The sequence below is a fragment of the Nothobranchius furzeri genome, chromosome 9 (assembly GCF_043380555.1).
Source record: "Nothobranchius furzeri strain GRZ-AD chromosome 9, NfurGRZ-RIMD1, whole genome shotgun sequence".
Classification (NCBI taxonomy): Eukaryota; Metazoa; Chordata; class Actinopteri; order Cyprinodontiformes; family Nothobranchiidae; genus Nothobranchius; species Nothobranchius furzeri.
The window spans coordinates 74,295,639-74,314,374 of NC_091749.1; the positions used below are offsets into that span (position 1 = coordinate 74,295,639).

General features: G+C 45.0%; 1 protein-coding gene across 1 annotated transcript; it reads left to right on the top strand.

Moving 5' to 3' along the window:
* The first annotated feature begins 737 nt into the window (after window positions 1-737).
* Window positions 738-13,248, top strand: LOC129153086 (neuronal acetylcholine receptor subunit alpha-5-like). Its single transcript, XM_054731897.2, has 8 exons — window positions 738-977; window positions 1,244-1,372; window positions 7,270-7,421; window positions 7,536-7,580; window positions 8,331-8,440; window positions 8,518-8,695; window positions 8,772-9,455; window positions 12,040-13,248. The coding sequence occupies exons 2-8, from the start codon at window positions 1,288-1,290 to the stop codon at window positions 12,196-12,198; spliced, it is 1,413 nt and encodes a 470-aa protein (XP_054587872.1). The 5' UTR covers window positions 738-977; window positions 1,244-1,287; the 3' UTR covers window positions 12,199-13,248.
* The last annotated feature ends 5,488 nt before the right edge of the window (window positions 13,249-18,736 follow it).

Sequence of the window (18,736 nt, forward strand, 5' to 3'; positions counted from 1 at the left end):
ACTCATATTTTACAACATAAATACAGAGAATGTAAAATCAATGTAGTGATTTTCTGACGTATTTTAAGCCAAAACCTGATGACGACATGTGCCTGATGGTAAAGTCCTCGAAACCAAAATTCATTGTATTATGTTGTGTTGTGTTGTGTTACAGCTGTTTTTCGAGTTCATTGATTTTCTAAGATTACCAAGTCTTACTAATTAGCATCAATTGGAAAAACAAACCATAAATAATTTTATTAAATACATAAAATATATAAATGACTACTGCATTACAGCTCAAGTCTAAAATATCACAATATTTCTGCCAAAGATAGTGTCTCATAAATCCAAGTTATGGAATAGGCTATAGGACCAGCCTTTTGAAATACTATAAATAACAATATAAATTTACTATAAACACATTTGAATAAGTATAAATAAAATCCAGGATGTCATGTTTATGTGCCTCATACTGACAGCTGGCGGTCTTAAATCGCAGATCAATTGGTAGGTTATGTTTAAATCTTATTGTAGCAATAAATGCTAAATTGCTAACCCTAGAAGAAAATCTAAAAAGTAAAAAGATATCCAAATACAAGATAAGAAATTATTACCTCACATGAATTTTAATAATACTATTATTTTTATATTTTAATCATTTTAACACTAATTTACCCAAATGAATACAACACAATACTGTGAATAATACAACTGCCCAAAAGAAAAGAAAGAAAAAGGGGCGTGATGCTGGTTTAGAAGGAAGGGCTGGATGAAGCTCTGACGGAGGAGGGGAGAGGAGGAGACAGGGCAGACGAGGATTTGTTGCCTTTTCACAGTTGGAGGGAGCAGGGAGAGCAGTGGCAGCGTCTAGAAGAGAAAAGGAGCTGCATGGAATGGAGGAAATCGATGCTGTGCTGAGGCTGTCGTCAAGACGACCCCCACATCCACCATCGCTGCCATGCTGTATTCTGTGTAATGGAAGAGAGGCAGAGCAGGTTCGTGTTCAGCCTTTTAATGCTCCTGTAGATCAGATGTATTACCTCTGAGAGGGTCGTGGTAGCACAGTAAAGGCAGAGGGCATCCTGATTGGTGCTGTTCAGTGTGTTAAAGGTGCATCGCTGCAGCTTGGTCCTTATGCAAGCAGTGTGATTGTCATGGAAACTAAACCTTAACCCAAAGCATGTTTAGAGCTATGCAGTCCTCATGATTCTAACGATTTCCCTTTTTTCACACAAGGGTTTTTCTTTTTCCCATTTGGCAGCTTTAGGATGCCCCGGAGACGAGCTGTCCAGAGCCAACTTTGATATGATGCTTGGAGCAGGAGGGGCGGTCACCTCTGTCCTCCTGCTGCTTCCTCTCCTGTGCTGGTGCCACCTGTGCCACTCTCTGCGTGAGTGTTGAACTCTTCATGTTAAAGGAAAGGAAAGCCTTGTTCTATCGTTTTCACTCTCTAATAAATATCTAATCTTTTGGTCTAAATGAAACTTTTAGCTCCTTAGACACAGCTTTTTTTAACACAAACATCAAAACAAAGACGTTTTCTCAGGCAGCGTATAAATTGGCCGCAGATCTTTCATTTATGTATTTATATTAATAAATATGTCTGTTATTTGCTGAATATAGACGTTTAGAGATCAGGAGTGGCACTGAGGATCAGATAGGTAATGGGAATTTGTTTATTTAACATTACTGTTGAGATCCTGGGAGATGTGGAAACTGGGATAATGTTCAGCTTCTGCAACAAACACAATAAAACCATTGATCCACTGAATAAAACGTGGATTTGATGACAAAAAATTTGATCATTTTATTCATTCAACTCCGTTCTAAACACCCCAAAGCCTCATTTAGCGTAAGTTAAACCACCAAATGGTTCCCGAGCGCAGCCGTGTCTGCAGCTCCCGCTCCCCAGGGGATGGGTCAGATACGGAGAACACATGTCACACACAGTGTGCGTGAGACGACTAACGGGACTTTAATCTTCTTTAGACTTAAGTTCATTGTTGCTTTAATATTAAATGATAAATGACCCACACTTATAGCGCCTCTCAGAGTAAGGACTCCAAAGTGCTTTACACTACAGTGCATCGTTCATCCATTCACACACTGATGGTGATGAGCTGCGATGTAGCCACAGCTGCCCTGGGGCGCGCTGACAGAGGCGATTACTTTTCTGTATAAAAATTAAACAGGAAGTGGAGTTCGACTCTGGTAGATGTGTTGCCTAAGGACACAACAGCAGCAGTCTCTGGTCGGAGCTGGGATCGAACCTGCGACCTTCTGATTACTGGGCAAACTGGACTTTCATTGAAGTCCTAGAAAATGAGACTGGTGGTGTCCAGTCCTGGTCCAGGATGTCTGCTCTCCTGTGTGATTCAGACGTTTCTGGGCTTTGACACCTGGTTTAGATGCCCTGGTCTCTCACAGATATCTGTAACACCTGGGTGCACAGTAGAGCCCTGCACGGGCCTAAAATCTGAGCCCATGTCCGGGCCGACCCGAGGGCCTAGGGCTTCAGTGCAGGGCTCTAGTGCACAGTGAACAGGTAAATAAAGCAGCTAGTGAAACAGGTGTGTCAAAAACAAGCAGGATGTCAGCCTTCAAGGGCAGAACAATCCATCTATAGAAATAAATCCTGAAAGACATCTAAAAGCTGCTCTGAGGGCTGGGATGATGGAAATAAATCTTCAGCTGCAGAAACACTGTCTGAATTATTCCGCAGCAGTCGCCATCATGTTTAAACAAGTCATCATTAAATATTAACTCTACTCAGAATTGTGCAGAATCTCCTCTCCAGATTATTTAGTGTCCTCTCTTCCTAACGGCGCTTCATGTTGGTGCATTTCTGACCCGGAGCATCTCAGGTGTTAACGTGGGAGTCTGGGGCAGATGAGGGCAGCACTGTTAGTCAGACGCTCGAAGTGGCGGCACACAGCAGACAAGGAGATGATGACTTTGCTGATGAGACGATCGTTGACTGCGGGCATTGCATTCGTGCACGCATCGATCCACGCGCTAACAGAGTGAAATATACCCTCACGGCCATTCTTGTGGTAGATTTTCAGCCACATTCATTGTCAATCAATAGTTTGTCACAAGGCCTGCTAAGATGCAGTGAAGGTCTGCTGCTGGGAAGTGATGGAGTACTTTGACCTATTTACTTACAGATGGGATCAATGTGCCTTTAAAACCTTCACGCGGTCCGGTGATACATCGAAGGCTTTAACGTCTGATGCTGAACGATGGAAATTCCAGAAAAGCTGCACCACCAGGAACTAGTGATGGGAATTACGGCTCTTCTTAGAGAGCCGGTTCTTTCGGCTCCCAAGTGGCTCCTCAGATTTTCTGAAGCTTAGAGTATCTCCAAAAATAATGCAAAACTATATGTAAAATGATTTTATTATGTAAAAAAATGCAATATATCAAATATTTATCATTTCTATGGATTTAATAACTGAACACTTACAGAAATCTCTACTTTCCGACTGCTGGCGCTCAGTTTCTCACCGTCTTCGTCGCACTCTCCTCTCTCTCGCTCGCTTTTTTCCTCCTCCTCATTCCCTCTCGTCTCCCTCCACCCACTTGTGCTCTGCTGTGTGTCTGAGTCTGATCCTCCCTCTTCCCCGCCCCTACCGCTCTGTGTGTGGACAGTCTGGACACACAGTTACACATGTTGACCAATCGCCTGTAGCTTTCACCAAAACAAGAGGGGAGGGGTTGGGGGGGTGACGGCTCCCAACGACGAGCCGGCTCCCGTCGTTCACTTCAAAGAGCCGGCTCTTAGAGCCGGTTCGTTTGCGACCGCCACATCACTACCGGTAACCCTTCAGACTGACTCGTTCACCGTCCCTATCCCAGCATCCGGATGCAGGAAGAATAATAAAAAAACATTTGGCCAACTAGCTGAAAATAAAATGGTGATTTTTCTCCACGGCTGCAAAAAGAATGACTGTGATGTTCCTTCTTCCACGCCGAAGACAACTCGAGGTTTCAGGGGATTTAGTAAAAACAAAACATCACAGAGGATTCTGGTCATCACTGAGCATCATCGTTATTCTACAGCTGTTTAGCACACCTGGGCATTTTTATGACAACAACCAGCTTTGCTTCAGTCCTCAGAAACTTCCGAAGACCAAAGATTCAGACATCGGAGGTAAAGGGTCAAACTTCAGCTGCAACAACTCCTATTGGTCTTTACATGGTAAATGCCTGTGTTTGATATAGTGCCTCCTAGAGTCCTAGAGCCCCCCAAGGCGCTTTACAATACAATCACCCATTCATACACACATTCACATGTGAGGGTGATGAGCTACAATGTAGCCACAGCTGCCCTGACGCACTGACGGAGGCGGGGCCTGTCGAACACGGGCGCCGCCGGTCCCTCCGACCACCACCAGCGGGCAGCGAGGTTTAAGTAACATAAAAGCAGCACTCTCAGCCAGGAGCGGGAATCGAACCCTCCAGTTGCTGGACAACCCGCTCCACCTCCTGAGCTGCTGCTTAAAAGCAAACGTAAGTTTATTACACGTTAAGTTAATGTAAATATTATATATGAAGACTCCTCCAGTGTGAGCAAAGACTAGATGCTCAGTTTTGGTAGGATGCTCACGTCTGACAGAGAAGAGGCGGCACCACTCACTTTGACTTATTTTAACATTTTTCTGTCGGTTGTGATTAAAAGACATCTCTCAGCTCGAGGCAAACCCAGTAGCTTTATTTTAATGGCGGATGTTCAGAGGTGAGACGAGTCGGCAGAACTGAGTCGTGCTGTGTTGATGGAGGGACAGACAGGAAGTGGGCCTACTCTGCCGTGCTTCAGTCACTCAGAGGCTTCTTCTGTCTCAGTTAGCCTAAATAAAATGTAATCTGACCGTAGACTGTTTGAGCTGTGATGAGAACACCTTCTGTACACGATGCAGTCTGACTCAAACAAAATAAACATTTATTTCTCATGTCACTTCTGTAAAATATAAAATATGTGGGTTAAAAGACCTCCTGACCTCCGTAGAGGTCATCCACAGCGCGTTCGATGTGATCGTCCTTCTGCTGATGTCATACCTTCTGTTTTATAAATACATTCAGCTTCTGAGCTGATGCTTTCCACATCTGTTATCATGCTCACAGGAGTGTGAGGTGAGGTTGGGGTTTAGTTTTCTTTACTGCGTCAATAAATCCTGCACTCTGCTTTCTTTGGCTTTATGTTTCCAGTCAGTGTTTCTGTTCTGATTTTACTTTCTTGATACCAGAAGCCTCAGCAGAGGTCACATCGATGAGCTTTGTACACACAAACAGCAGTTTGGCATGAGGGGAAGGTGCAATGATGGAGGCCAGTTTTAAATGGGTCCTTATGTGCAACAGGAAACTGCTCTATGAGCCTCTAAGTATCAAGTTCAACTTTATTGGGGTTCACATTCACCCAGGAGCCCTGATAAAGGGCCAAACACAACCCCATAATAGGGAGCCTGAGGCTCTTCCTTCTCCGGTCGGCTCACGGGTCCCTGAACGGGGCTAAAAGAGATATTCTAACCCGCTTTGCCTCACGCCCCGAATCACACAAACTAATGATGTGTTTCGACCACACCAGTCACGTACTTTGAGATTTATCAGCTTGTAAAGGGTCATGATTTTCATGACTACAAACCAGACGTTGGTATGTCCCATATATGATGTCACCACAGAGTCCCCTCCCCCCTAGCGTAGCTGCTACTCACCACATGGCCAGATTTATGGTGGCTCTTTCCTCCTGACGGAAGGATTTGAAGTTCGCTGAACTTGCAGCCATTTTCCCTGTTTTTCTCCGTGTCTGGTTCGATCACGTCACTTTGATGAAGCACATTTGTAGTCCTGGATTTATTTTCACACAAAAATTAACACTTTTTTGGCATCAGAATGTGTATTTAAAAGTCATGGACATCATTTGTGAAATCCATGGCTCATAAGCGGGATTAGAAAATAGTGCTTTTAGCCCCCCTCACTTGCACTCATTTTGTAGTTCGCCATTGGTCCAGAAGTAAATGTGTGTGACTCAGGCTTCCTATAAAGCCCTGCAATAATAAGACCCCGTCCACTCAGGGCTTAAATATATAACGAGTTGTGAGCTGATTGGCAGGTTTACCCTGAGAGCTTCAAGACCGCCTGAAGCTAGAAACCTTGAGCACAACCATGTACAGCATCCGGAATATTCAAGGCAAACTATGGGTTTATCTGGGATTCATTAATTGTCTGGACATTCCCAGTTTATCTAGGGGTGTTACACATGAGCTCAGACATTCTTCAGCAGCTGAGGCTAGCATTAGCTCAGGCTAGCATTAGCATTAGCTCAGACTAGCATCAGCAGTAGCTCAGGCTAGTTTTAGCATTAGCTCAGGCTAGCATCAGCAGTAGCTTGGGCTAGCATTAGCATTAGCTCAGGCTAGTTTTAGCATTAGCTCAGGCTAGCATCAGCAGTAGCTTGGGCTAGCATTAGCATTAGCTCAGGCTAGAGTGAACAATTGCTCAGGCTAGCATTATCACTAGCATTAGCTCAGGCTAGAGTTTGCAGTTGCTCAAGCTAGCATTAGCAGTTGCTCAGGCTAGCATTAGCTAAGGCTAGAGTTAGCAGTAGCTTGGGCTAGCATTAGCGTTTGCTAATGCTAGAGTTAGCAGTTGCTCAGGCTAGCGTTAGCAGTAGCTCGGGTTAGCATTAGCATTTGCTCGGGCTAGAGTTAGCAGTTGCTCAGGCTAGCATTAGCAGTAGCTCGGCCTAGAGTTAGCAGTAGCTTGGGCTAGCATTAGCATTTGCTCGGGCTAGAGTTAGCAGTAGCTCGGACTAGCATTTGCTCGGGCTAGCATTAGCATTTGCTCGGGCTAGAGTTAGCAGTAGCTCGAGCTAGCATTAGCATTAGCTCAGGCTAGAGTTAGCGGTTGCTCAGGCTAGCATTAGCAGTAGCTCAGGCTAGCATTAGCATTAGCCCAGGCTAGAGTTAGCAGTAGCTCGGGCTAGCATTAGCAGTAGCTCGGGCTAGTGTGGTTCTGCGGTTGGCATTATGTGACCTGCTGATTTGAGGATGTGTGTCTGTGTGTGTTATGACGCATTAAACCAGATTTTCTCAGAGCAAACTTTCTTATTAATTTATATAAAAGGCAGGTTGAAGATGGAACAGACTTTTTGGTACATTCGACAGCCCAAGCTACCTTTATCCATCGAGGTAAATGTGGTTTTGGCCCCTTTTAAAAAAAACAGCCAAAAGACCTCACAGCTGTTCTTGAATCAGCGTTCACGCGTTGCATTTTCTGTTTTTCCTCCAGGGATTCCAAATCTCTCCTCATATGCAAAAGCCGAGGACAAACTGTTCAAATATCTTTTTGAAAACTACCAGAAATGGGTTCGTCCCGTGGGACATCTGAACCAGACCATCTGTGTGAAGTTTGGCCTGGCTATCTCCCAGCTCGTTGACGTGGTGAGAATACGGAGTGTTTTTAGTGTTTTAAAGCTGTTTACCGAACATTCAACACCTCTTAAACAACGTTCCCATTAACGCTTACAAGATTAACTTGTTGACTTTTCATTCTAGGATGAGAAAAACCAGTTAATGACAACCAACGTTTGGATGAAGCAGGCAAGTAGAGCGGGAGGAACTCATTTAAATAGCATTTCCATATCCGTAAACATGTTTGTGAATTGTGTCACTTCATGGCTTCAAGCGGGCATTCTGGAACAGCGTGGAGCTCACATGACAAGCCGACACAGGCTGCTCCTGCGCGGCGCTTTTTAATCAGGCTGGTGGCATTTCGCTGACAGTTCTCATCTATATGAGCAGATTCGGCCCGATGCCCACACACCTGCCTCCCACAGGCCCACCCCTCCCCCACTCTCCCGCTCCTGTCAGCCTTAAACATGGACTTGGGTGTCCTGCTGAAAATGCATCTTATAAATTATATCAGGCTCTGCCGCAGACACTTCCTGTCAGTGTGATGGATGACATCATGCAAAAGAGGAAATGAAAGGCCGGTGGCCACTGGTGGCGTCTCTCCATCTGACGTTTCATTCCAGCCCGTATCAATCACCATGTCATCAACATGTCTACAACTGAAGATGAAGGTTTATCTTCTTCGTTCATGACTTTTATTTTTGTCAGCGAAACGAGTTTAATCCAAATCAGATAGAAATGCTAATTGCATCTTTAGTTTTTCTATGACAGAAATGAGATCAGCGTTGAGTTTTATCTCCGCTGGTGCCGACTGGCAGCTTTTTCTGTTCTTCAGTCGGAGGAAACATCGTTTTCTTGTTGCATGACATCACCTGATTAACGTCTGGACAAATGCAAAGAGGATGTGGTCTGAACCCGCATATTTTTCCTGCTTTGCAGGAGTGGACTGACATGAAACTCAGATGGAGCCCTGAAGACTTCCTGGGCATCACGACCATCCGTGTCCCGTCGGACAGAATCTGGCTTCCTGATGTTGTGCTTTATGATAAGTAAGGAAACAACTCCATGAGGGGAACTTTGGTGTTCCTAAAGTTTCTGACCGGCTTGACTCGGTTGTGTTTATCAGCTCAGATGGACGTTTTGAGGGGACCGTCACCAAGGCTGTTGTTAAGTACGATGGGACCATATCGTGGACCCCTCCAGCTAACTACAAGTCCGCCTGCACCATAGACGTGACCTTCTTCCCCTTTGACCTTCAGAACTGTTCGATGAAGTTTGGATCTTGGACCTATGATGGCTCCCAGGTGCGCCTTTCTGCCTCCCCCAGCGTCAGCATCAGTCATGTCCTGTTTTCACCATCACACCTTTCTGTTTGAACAGGTGGACATAATCCTGGAGGACTTCCATGTGGACAAGCAGGACTATTTTGACAATGGAGAATGGGAGATTGTGAAGGCCACAGGCAGTCGCGGTATAAGAGCTGATGGAAATGCTCTCTATCCCACCATCACCTACTTCTTTATCATTCGCAGGTTGCCTCTTTTCTACACCCTCTTCCTCATCATCCCCTGCATTGGCTTGTCCTTCCTCACCATCCTTGTCTTCTATTTACCCTCCAACGGTGGTGAAAAGATCTCTCTCTGCACCTCGGTGCTGGTGTCGCTCACTGTTTTCCTCTTGGTCATCGAAGAGATCATCCCTTCCTCTTCCAAGGCTATCCCTCTGATTGGGGAGTACCTGGTCTTCACCATGATCTTTGTCACACTCTCCATAGTCATCACCGTTTTTGCTATCAACATCCACCACCGCTCTTCTTCCACACACAACAACATGGCCCCGTGGGTCAGGAGGATCTTCCTACATCGGCTGCCTAAGCTGCTGTGCATGCGCAGCCATGTGGACCGTTACGCCACAGCTGGAGCAGCTGGACTTGGACCCGTGAAGATGAAGGACCCTGGACCTGAACTCAAACCGCTCCTGTACACTCAACACAACCTCCAAGCAGCTTTGGAGTCCATTCGCTACATAACCATGCATGTGGTGAAGGAAAACCAGGTCAGGGAGGTGAGTTTACCCTCAGTTTTATGTCCAGCCCACATTTAAACCGCATCATTAAAGCTGCTGCAGCAACGTTTGAAAACACAAAACAAATGTGATTAAGAGGAGACAAATACTCAGTACTGAATGGGTCGACAGAGACGTGTTTATATGTGCTTGTGTGTAAATTAGACTTTTTATGGCGTTTTAGGTGTAAATGCTTCTACTCTGTGCAGCACTTTGGTCAGCTGGTTTTAGATGTGCTCTACAAATGCATCTGGATTGGATTGGAAGCTGCTATTTTAGAGAAAATATTGCTTAAAACATTTTTTCATGCCTCTTAAACTGTAAATGGCCTGTTTTTGATATAGCGCATTCTGGAGTCCTGGAACCCCCCCAAAGTGCTTTGCAACACAGTCATTCACACATTCACACCCTCGACTCGACTCTCGACTGGAGCTTTATTTACGCAGCACCTTACAGACACTCACATGCCACCAAAGTGCTTCACAGACAGATAAAAAAACTTCCGATCCACTAAAAGTGAATAAAACAACCGAATTAAAACATTAAAAATGAGACTAAAAAGCAACAGAGTCACTCACACTGATTTAAAAACAGCTCAGAAAAATGGATCTTCGGCTTGGATTTAAAATCTGGTACAGAAGAGCTTGCCGAACCCTAACCCTAACCCCCGACCACCACCAGCAGGCAAGGCGGGTTAAGTGTCTTGCACAAGGACTCAACAGTAGTAACAGACTGAGCGGGATTTGAACGTGCAACCTCTCGATTACGGGGCGAGCACTTAACTCCTGTGCCACCGTTGCCCCTAACAACGTTCTAAGTGTGGAGGTTAGGTGCATTTGTCTAAAAACCTCCGCCAACATCACGTTTCAGACTCAAACCAACCATCGGACCATCCGGCTGTCGTCTCACTGAACCGCCGCAGGGTCCTCCACTCATCACACACACACGCATTCAGCAGCAGAACACCACTGGTGTGAGAGGCTCTCCACTCTATGACATCAGAGGAGAAACAGCCGGCTGCTACCGCTTACCATACCCGTTTATTTATAAAGCACATTTAAAAATAGCCTGCAGCTAACCAAGGTGCTGTAGCTGAGAGCCAAAGCCTCACACACAACAACAAAGACAGCATAGGAGTAAAATATAAAGCTACAAACATACAAGCAAGGCATAAATTACAATAAAAGTTAACTAACCATAAACACGTAAAAGCACAAAGATAAGAGATAAAAGAGAAACAAGTCAAAACTAACGGAGCAGCGTTAGTGAGCTAAAGAGTACAGAAGAGCGTCACAAGCTGCCGCCATCCGAGAAGCACGGACGTCTGAAGACAGTCGTGGGAAAAGCCAGGCTAAAGTTGTGTGTTTGAGCGCAGACTTAAACCTACCGAGGGAAGGTGCCTGACGCTCATGGAGGGGCAGCGTGTGAGACGGCGCGCTCACCCTGAGATTTATAACGAACCTTCGGAACGATCAGCAGCAGCTGATCAGCTGAACGAAGTGGCGTGAGTGGGCGTGTAGAGACGCAGCAGGTCGGCCAGGTGAGAGGGGGAAGGGCAGTTCAAAGCCTTGTAGACAAACAGCAGGATTCTGAATTTAATTCTAACTTTAACCGGGAGCCAGTGGGAGTCTGCAGGAATGGGAGGGATGTGTGTGCGTCTGTCCGGCGAAGCTGGAAAAGCACGACCTGACGGTTGCGTTGACCTGAGAAGTCAGACAGGTCTGAATCTAGTTTCACACCCAAACTAGTGGCACATGATTGGACACTGAGAGCAGGTGGGGTTGGCACAGCTGATATACTACTGGCGTTTGTAGGATTCAAAAGGATGGCCTCCGTCTTGCTGTTGTTTAAACACCGGTAGTAAGAGGATTGCCAGGTTTTGACATCAGAGAGGCAGTCTGTCAAAGCAGAGACTGACTGAGGCTGAGGTTTAAGTAAGTTTGACAATCACTTGAGTAGAAGTGGTAGTTGACCCTGTGACTGGCTAGAATCTTGCCGAGGGGAAGCATGTAGATAGAAAAATGGAGTGGACCCAGGATAAAGCCCTGAGGGACTCCCCACTGGAGGTGGGCATTAGGAGAGGAGCAGTCATCAATGAGGACACTAAAACACCGATCAGTCAGGAACAATTTAAACCAGGCAAGGGCAGTACCGGTCACTCCCCCCCATGACTCGAGCTACGAAGTAGGATGGTGTGATCTGCCAAGTCAAAGGCTGCTGTCAGGTCAAGCAGCAGTAACAAAACATGGGAGCCAGGGTCCTGAGGATGAGGATGCCACTGAGAACCCCGAATGTGGCAGACTTCTGCTTTAGGACAAACTTCCAGAGTCCCAAAAATAAAAACACCGTCTGAAGTCACAGACAACAAAAGATGTTTGGACCTAGAAACCAGCAACTGGTGTTCAGCGCCGTCTCGTTTCCTCTGGTAACGTGGGTTTCTGGTTCCGGTGGATGCAGCAGAACAGTGCAGATACCGGAGGGGAGGGGCGAGTGTTTGCATCTACAAGCTAGCTTGTTCTGTAGATTTAGCCTGAATGCCCTAACAGGTTCCCCGCGTTTCTAACACGATACTTCTTTGCTGCAGGTGGTGCAGGACTGGAAGTTTGTTGCCCAGGTTCTGGATCGAATGTTCTTGTGGGCTTTTCTCCTGGTGTCGATTCTCGGTTCTGCTTTCCTCTTCATCCCGGTCATTTACAAATGGGCCAGCATCATTGTTCCTGCTTATCCTGGAAGTACACTGTAAAAATCAAACATAGCTCATTTATCACAGAGAAGCTCACTGGCTGCTCCTCAAGGCCAGTAGTGCGTGTCAGAAGTCATGCTGAACTTCAGAGGCCTCGTCAGCGGGGAGGACATGCACAACATCCTCAGAAACGGATCCAAAGCCTGGAAATGCAACAAAAGGACGCTGAAGCGGACCGTATGCATGCTAAAACTGTTGTGTTACTGAGAAATATATGCTTGCAAAGAGCAACGCACAAAGCTGCTAACCTCTCAGACGTTAAACACGATCATATCGTCATGACAACGGCCGTGTGAAGCAAACAGAACACTTTTTTGTATGTTTCCCTTTTTTAACGTGCATCATTCTGTGTAAACATTTTCATGTAAAGCTTCTTAAGAAGCACTGATGTCCTACTTGCTGCTGATGTAGGAAACTTCCAGAAATCCCTCCCTGAGCTAAACTCCAGAACTTCCCAGGACCGGGTCCCGTCACGTGCTCCGCTCCATTTCTCTTAAAACGGCCTGAATTATGATATTATAATACGAGGAAGGTGACGTTTTAAAGCCAGACTCGATTTCTGTTCAGCTTTTGTAGAAGAGAAAACCTCTCACCGGCTCGCTCACAGACTTGTGCTCCAGCCCCTAAAATTCGCCTCATTTCCTTTAATTTAAGGACAAACTTCACTTGTTTGTGGAACGGTGGTGAGATGATCCACGGAAGTACACACTGCCTTTGTATGGACTGAACAGATTACGTAATAATCTGATTGAAACGAGCAGCTGGAGCACCTGCAGCGTCTGAGGCCGTGTGTTCCTGCTGCAGCCAAAAAGCACGACTAGCATTAACAGGTCGTTCTCTTGCTTTACGACGAAAACACAAAAGCGCTGTCAGACCTTGTGTGTGAGACGCAGCAGCAGAAAGGCTACGAGACTACATGGAAACAACGTGTTTAATATGGAGCACAGAAAGACATTGGTGTGTTTCCTTCATGGGTCTCGTCCTCATCATCTCCATTATTTAGGTTTTTGTTCAAATGTCCCAAAATACAAATAAATTCCTAGAAACTCACCTAGTTTTATTCTGACCCGCCGGAGAAACTGAACAGGCCCACCAACCATTTTAATAACTACCGTAGCGTGCAGCAGCCTCCAGAATGCCTGATATAACATTTTATTTATCATGTCAGTAAATGAATGTAAACATGAAGATGAAGACTCTTCCAGGACTCCTTGTTCTTCTTGACGCGACCGCCTCAGCTGGATGCTTGCCGTCGTCTCCTCTGACCCCGGCTCTGAGAACATCATCCCTGCACTCTGCTAGCAGACGTGCGCACTCGCACGTGTCCCACGCTCCGGGACTGCAGGACACAAACCGTCTCATTTTTCTCTGCAGGGTTTTTGTGCAAAATTAAGTTTAACGGCCTGTCAGAGCGCCCCAGGGCGGCTGTGGCTACACAGTAGCTTACCATCACTAGCAGTGTGTGAATGTGAGAGTGCATGAACGTGTCTTTGAGTGTCCTAAAAAGCGCTCTATAAGTTCGATATATTAGCATTATTAACCCTCCGGAGGCAGGCAGGTTAAATCCTACCTACCTGCTCACTCCTCACACGTATTTATGAGCATTTTTAATTCAGAAGTTCCCCTGAAGGACTCAGTTGTTCGTCCTTTCATCAAAACGCAGTTTGAGCCTGAGAGGGTTCAGCTTCAAACCTGCATTTTTCTATTGTGTGTGTGTGTCTGACTGCAATGTGTTTTTATTTAGGACAACACGCCTGCAACTCCGCCGTTTTTTTGTTCCGTTCACCGTTTCCAACGGCTGTCGCTCTTGAGCTAAAACAGCCTTTTTTCCAAGAGTCAAACTTCAAAACAAACTACAGAAATGATCAGTTCTGAGCTTCAGGTGATGAAGATGAAGACGGAAGGGTTTGTTTTCTGACCATCACCGTAGACCATCACACGGTGCATCAGAGGCTCTGAAGCACCGACTGGTTTTAGGAGCAAAATGCTTTAGAGAGGGAAGTAAGGAAAGCTGCTTGAATCCTCACCTTTGACCTCTAGAAACACTTGATAGTTCCTGTGAGGATGCTGCTCCCGGATGCACATGGAAGGCAGCAGCAGGCAGCTGTAAGGACCTGAATCCTCCCGACGGCCCCCTTGATAGTGAAGGAAGTCGCCGACAGAGAAACATCAAAGGCTTTCACTTGGAGGACCGTTTCCTCCATCATCAGCTACGACTGGATGAGCTGGCGTTTGTCCAGCGTGTGGAGTGCGTACGGGACCGAGCCCTCGAACTCAACCTCGGCTCCCTCGTTAACCGTGGAAGGTCCAACCACGGAAAACTAGCTGCAGAGCCGTCAGAGCAGAGAGGAGTCACGATAAAAGGCCTGAAGGTGAACCGCTACCTTCCTCCTGAACAGACAGAGCTCATTCCTAGAAGTCTGAATATTATCCTCATTATGGAAGTTCCTCCACAACGCCGTCATATTTGGACTAGCATGGGTGTTTGCATGAATTCTCGGGCAGATGTGGGTCTGTTAGCGGATCAAACATGGATTCAGTAGTAAAGCCAATCTGGCGGGGGCCGGATTCAAACTGCTTCATTCACAAAGCCAGTCATCTGTTTATTCACAGAGCAGAAATAGAAGAAACAGTTAAAAACGGCGCGTTATGGAAGCACTCACCCGTCACCTGGATCTCATCAGCGCTGGATCCTCTCTCAGCTACGGCGACGGATTGTGAGCATGAGAGGAGAAGCTGTAGATCCTGCTGTAATTCAGACTAACTCTGGAAGGTCTGAATGTAAAATCATCCTGCCGCTCTCCTAATAACAGCTCCGTCTCTCAGTAAATAATAATAAAAGTTGCCAGACTTGTTTGTTCCAAATGTGCTGCAGGCTAAGTCCAGGTCGTCATTTCCACGTACGGTTGTCTTCCTCCAGAAGATCTTTGCAGGAGAAAGATCTGCAGCAGCAACACGTTACTGATGAAACCTTTGTTCTCAACCATGACCTGATTCACCAAAACACCTTAGAAAACAAACCGATCCACTCAAATCATCTATAAGCAGCGCTCCATGTTTATAACACATGTGAACAATAAAGCAGACAAGCAGAGGTCTGTTTACTCACAGAGGAGAACAGCTGATGGGTTCATCTCCACTTGCACACGAACCCTCTCACAGCCTCTGTTAGCTCCTTGGAGGGGGTGGCGGTCTTTTCTACCCCTACAGACGCCATCATCACCACTTCCTGAGTCTTCTGTGATGCTTATTAACGCGTCTGTAAGAACGCCAAACCTGCCTCCCACTCATCTGACACCATGGTAGATCTCCTCTAAACGTTCTGACGGGGACATTCTTACTCATTAAACACCCGACAGAAACAAAGGAGAGCTGCAGCATTAGGCCAGCTGAGAATGGAGGTTCAGGTGTCTGACCAACGGCTCCTTATTTCCTGTTTGGAGGATTTTCATGTTTTCCATGTTGGTGGCACCCCTCGGACCTCTCTGGTGTCGCTGGGGAAGAGATCCAGATTTTCCTCTTGACCTTCATAAGATGAGTGGGAGTAAAGAAAAGTGGATGGATGGATGGATGGATGGATGGATGGGTAAATGGATGGATGGGTAAATGGATGGATGGATGGATAAATGATGGATGGATGGGTAAATGGATAAATGATGGATGGATGGATGGATAAATGATGGATGGATGGATAAAGGATGGATGGATGGATGGATGGATGGGTAAATGGATGGATGGATGGGTAAATGGATAAATGATGGATGGATGGGTAAATGGATAAATGATGGATGGATGGATAAATGATGGATGGATGGATAAAGTATGGATGGATAAATGATGGATGGATGGATGGATGGATGGATGGGTAAATGGATGGATGGATGGATAAATGATGGATGGATGGGTAAATGGATAAATGATGGATGGATGGATGGATAAATGATGGATGGATGGATAAATGATGGATGGATGGATAAATGAAGGATAAATGATGGATGGATGGATAAATGATGGATGGATGGATGGATAAATGATGGATGGATGGATGGATGGATAAATGATGGATGGATAAAGTATGGATGGATGGGTAAATGGATAAATGATGGATGGATGGATGGATGGATAAGTAATGGATGGATGGATGAATGGGTAAATGGGTGGATAGATGGGTAAATGGATGGATGGATGGATAAATGATGGATGGATGGGTAAATGGATAAATGATGAATGGATGGATGGATAAATGATGGATGGATGGATGGATGGGTAAATGGGTGGATAGATGGGTAAATGGATGGATAAATGATGGATGGATGGGTAAATGGATAAATGATGAATGGATGGATGGATTGATGGATGGATGGATGGATGGATGGATGGGTAAATGGATAAATGATGGATGGATGGATGGATGGATGGGTAAATGGATAAATGATGGATGGATGGATGGATGGGTAAATGGATAAATGATGAATGGATGGATGGATAAATGATGGATGGATGGATGGGTAAATGGATAAATGATGGATGGATGGATGGATGGGTAAATGGATAAATGATGGATGGATGGATGGATGGGTAAATGGATAAATGATGGATGGATGGGTAAATGGATAAATGATGGATGGATGGATAAATGATGGATGGATGGATGGATGGATGGATGGGTAAATGGATAAATGATGGATGGATGTATTGGCTTAATGAACTGTGAATTGGAATGTTTATTATGTGAAGTGCCTTGAGACGACTCTTGTCGTGATTTGGCGCTTTATAAATAAACTTGAATTGAATTGAATTGAATTGGATGGATGGATGGATAAATGATGGATGGATGGATGGATGGATAAATGATGGATGGATGGATGAATGGGTAACGGTGGCACAGGAGTTAAGTGCTCGCCCCGTAATCGGAAGGTTGCTGGTTCGAGTCCCGCTCAGTCTGTCGCTGTCGTTGTGTCCTTGGGCAAGACACTTAACCCATGTTGCCTGCTGGTGGTGGTCGGAGGGACTGGTGGCGCCAGTGCTCGGCAGCCTCGCCTCTGTCAGTGCGCCCCAGGGCAGCTGTGGCTACATAGTAGCTCATCCCCACCAGAGTATGAATGTGTGTGTGAATGGGTGAATGACTGATTGTGTTGTAAAGCGCCTTGGGGGGTTCTAGGACTCTAGAAGGCGCTATATCAAATACAGGCCATTTACCAATCAGTGTGCTAGCTAGCACATGTGGTAATTGATGATATCTTCACCATTTCTCAAGATAAATTGATGAGACTCTACACCCTTATGAAGTATGAGCGGTAAGCCCTATCTACCCGATTTTGTGTGGATTCACCAATAGGGGGCGCTAAAGAGTCAAAAAGTTTGTTTCAGCTAAACGGCTTGATGGATTTCCACAGAACTTGGCACATATGTTAATCATCGGACCCTTAAGCTATATTTTGAAAATGATTAAAAAGTGGGCGTGGCTTATAGGCTATAAATAGGCTTTAAACGTTTTCGCCCATTTACTCCTGAAAAATACATATTCTATACAGAAAATTACAATTCATATCAGTCATAATGACATCTACAATCACAGAAATTTTTTTTAATTTTGTCCAATAGGTGGCGCTGTGGTACCCCAAAAATATTTTTGGCATGTTTCTCCCCATTACTTTCGTAAAAAAACAAATGATCTCATCCAGTATGTTCATTGAGTCAGTCAAATTTAGATGAGTATTTTAAAAAATGTTTTAAACTTATGCAAATTAGTAGAAATTTGCATAGTAAGTCCAACGTACTTTCGTTAACTCCTCCCGGCCGTCAAACTCAATCACATCACATCTTTCCCTGACAAGAGAGGAGGAGCGGCTGACCAAAAGATGTGAAGGGATTTTGGATAATTTGCTTATTTTTTTTAATATGATTTTTTTTAAAAATTTTGGAGAATGAAAAAGTTTTTTTAGAGTAACTTCAAAAGATTTTGACATTTTTCAAAGCTGTTCATAACAGTCATACCTAAGGTCAATTCAAGTGTATGTCCTGGTTTTCAACTTGATTAAACAATAGGGGGCGCTATAACTGGGAAGAAATTATACTGCTGAACTGGCTAAATGGATCTGCACGAAACTTAGTGGTTGTCATCACTATAGAGTCTTAAGATTACATTATCAATATGGTAATGATTTATCAAAGTGGGCGTGGCTTATGATCATTTAAAATTTCAAATTTGAAAAATTTCCTAAAAATCATTATTTGCATGTAAGAGGCTAAGATTTCCAGATTGTGTTAGCTGGATAGGCTAGAGCTTATGTCACGAAAGCCGCAGCTCCATGTTGAGGTTTACGCTTTATATTTATGAAAATACATTTTTAGGCTAGCAATTGTAGCGCAAATTCTGTTCTCACAACCTTCTTGTAATTTGCTACAAAGTTCACTCTTAGGTGGTTTATGAAACAAAAAAAATGTCGTCTTGATATGAGCTCCCCCTTGTGTTTAATTTTAGGACATATTTTTGTCTACAGACACTAATGCAAATATTATTTTATTGTAAGTACAG

What these genes read in the sequence shown, in the direction of transcription:
- LOC129153086 (XM_054731897.2), top strand. Translation starts at nt 1,288, where the DNA reads ATGATGCTTGGAGCAGGAGGGGCGGTCACCTCTGTCCTCCTGCTGCTT. An exon ending in TCTCCCAGCTCGTTGACGTG is followed by an intron (nt 7,422 to 7,535) that starts GTGAGAATACGG and finishes TTTTCATTCTAG; the next exon opens with GATGAGAAAAACCAGTTAAT. An exon ending in AGGAAAACCAGGTCAGGGAG is followed by an intron (nt 9,456 to 12,039) that starts GTGAGTTTACCC and finishes TCTTTGCTGCAG; the next exon opens with GTGGTGCAGGACTGGAAGTT.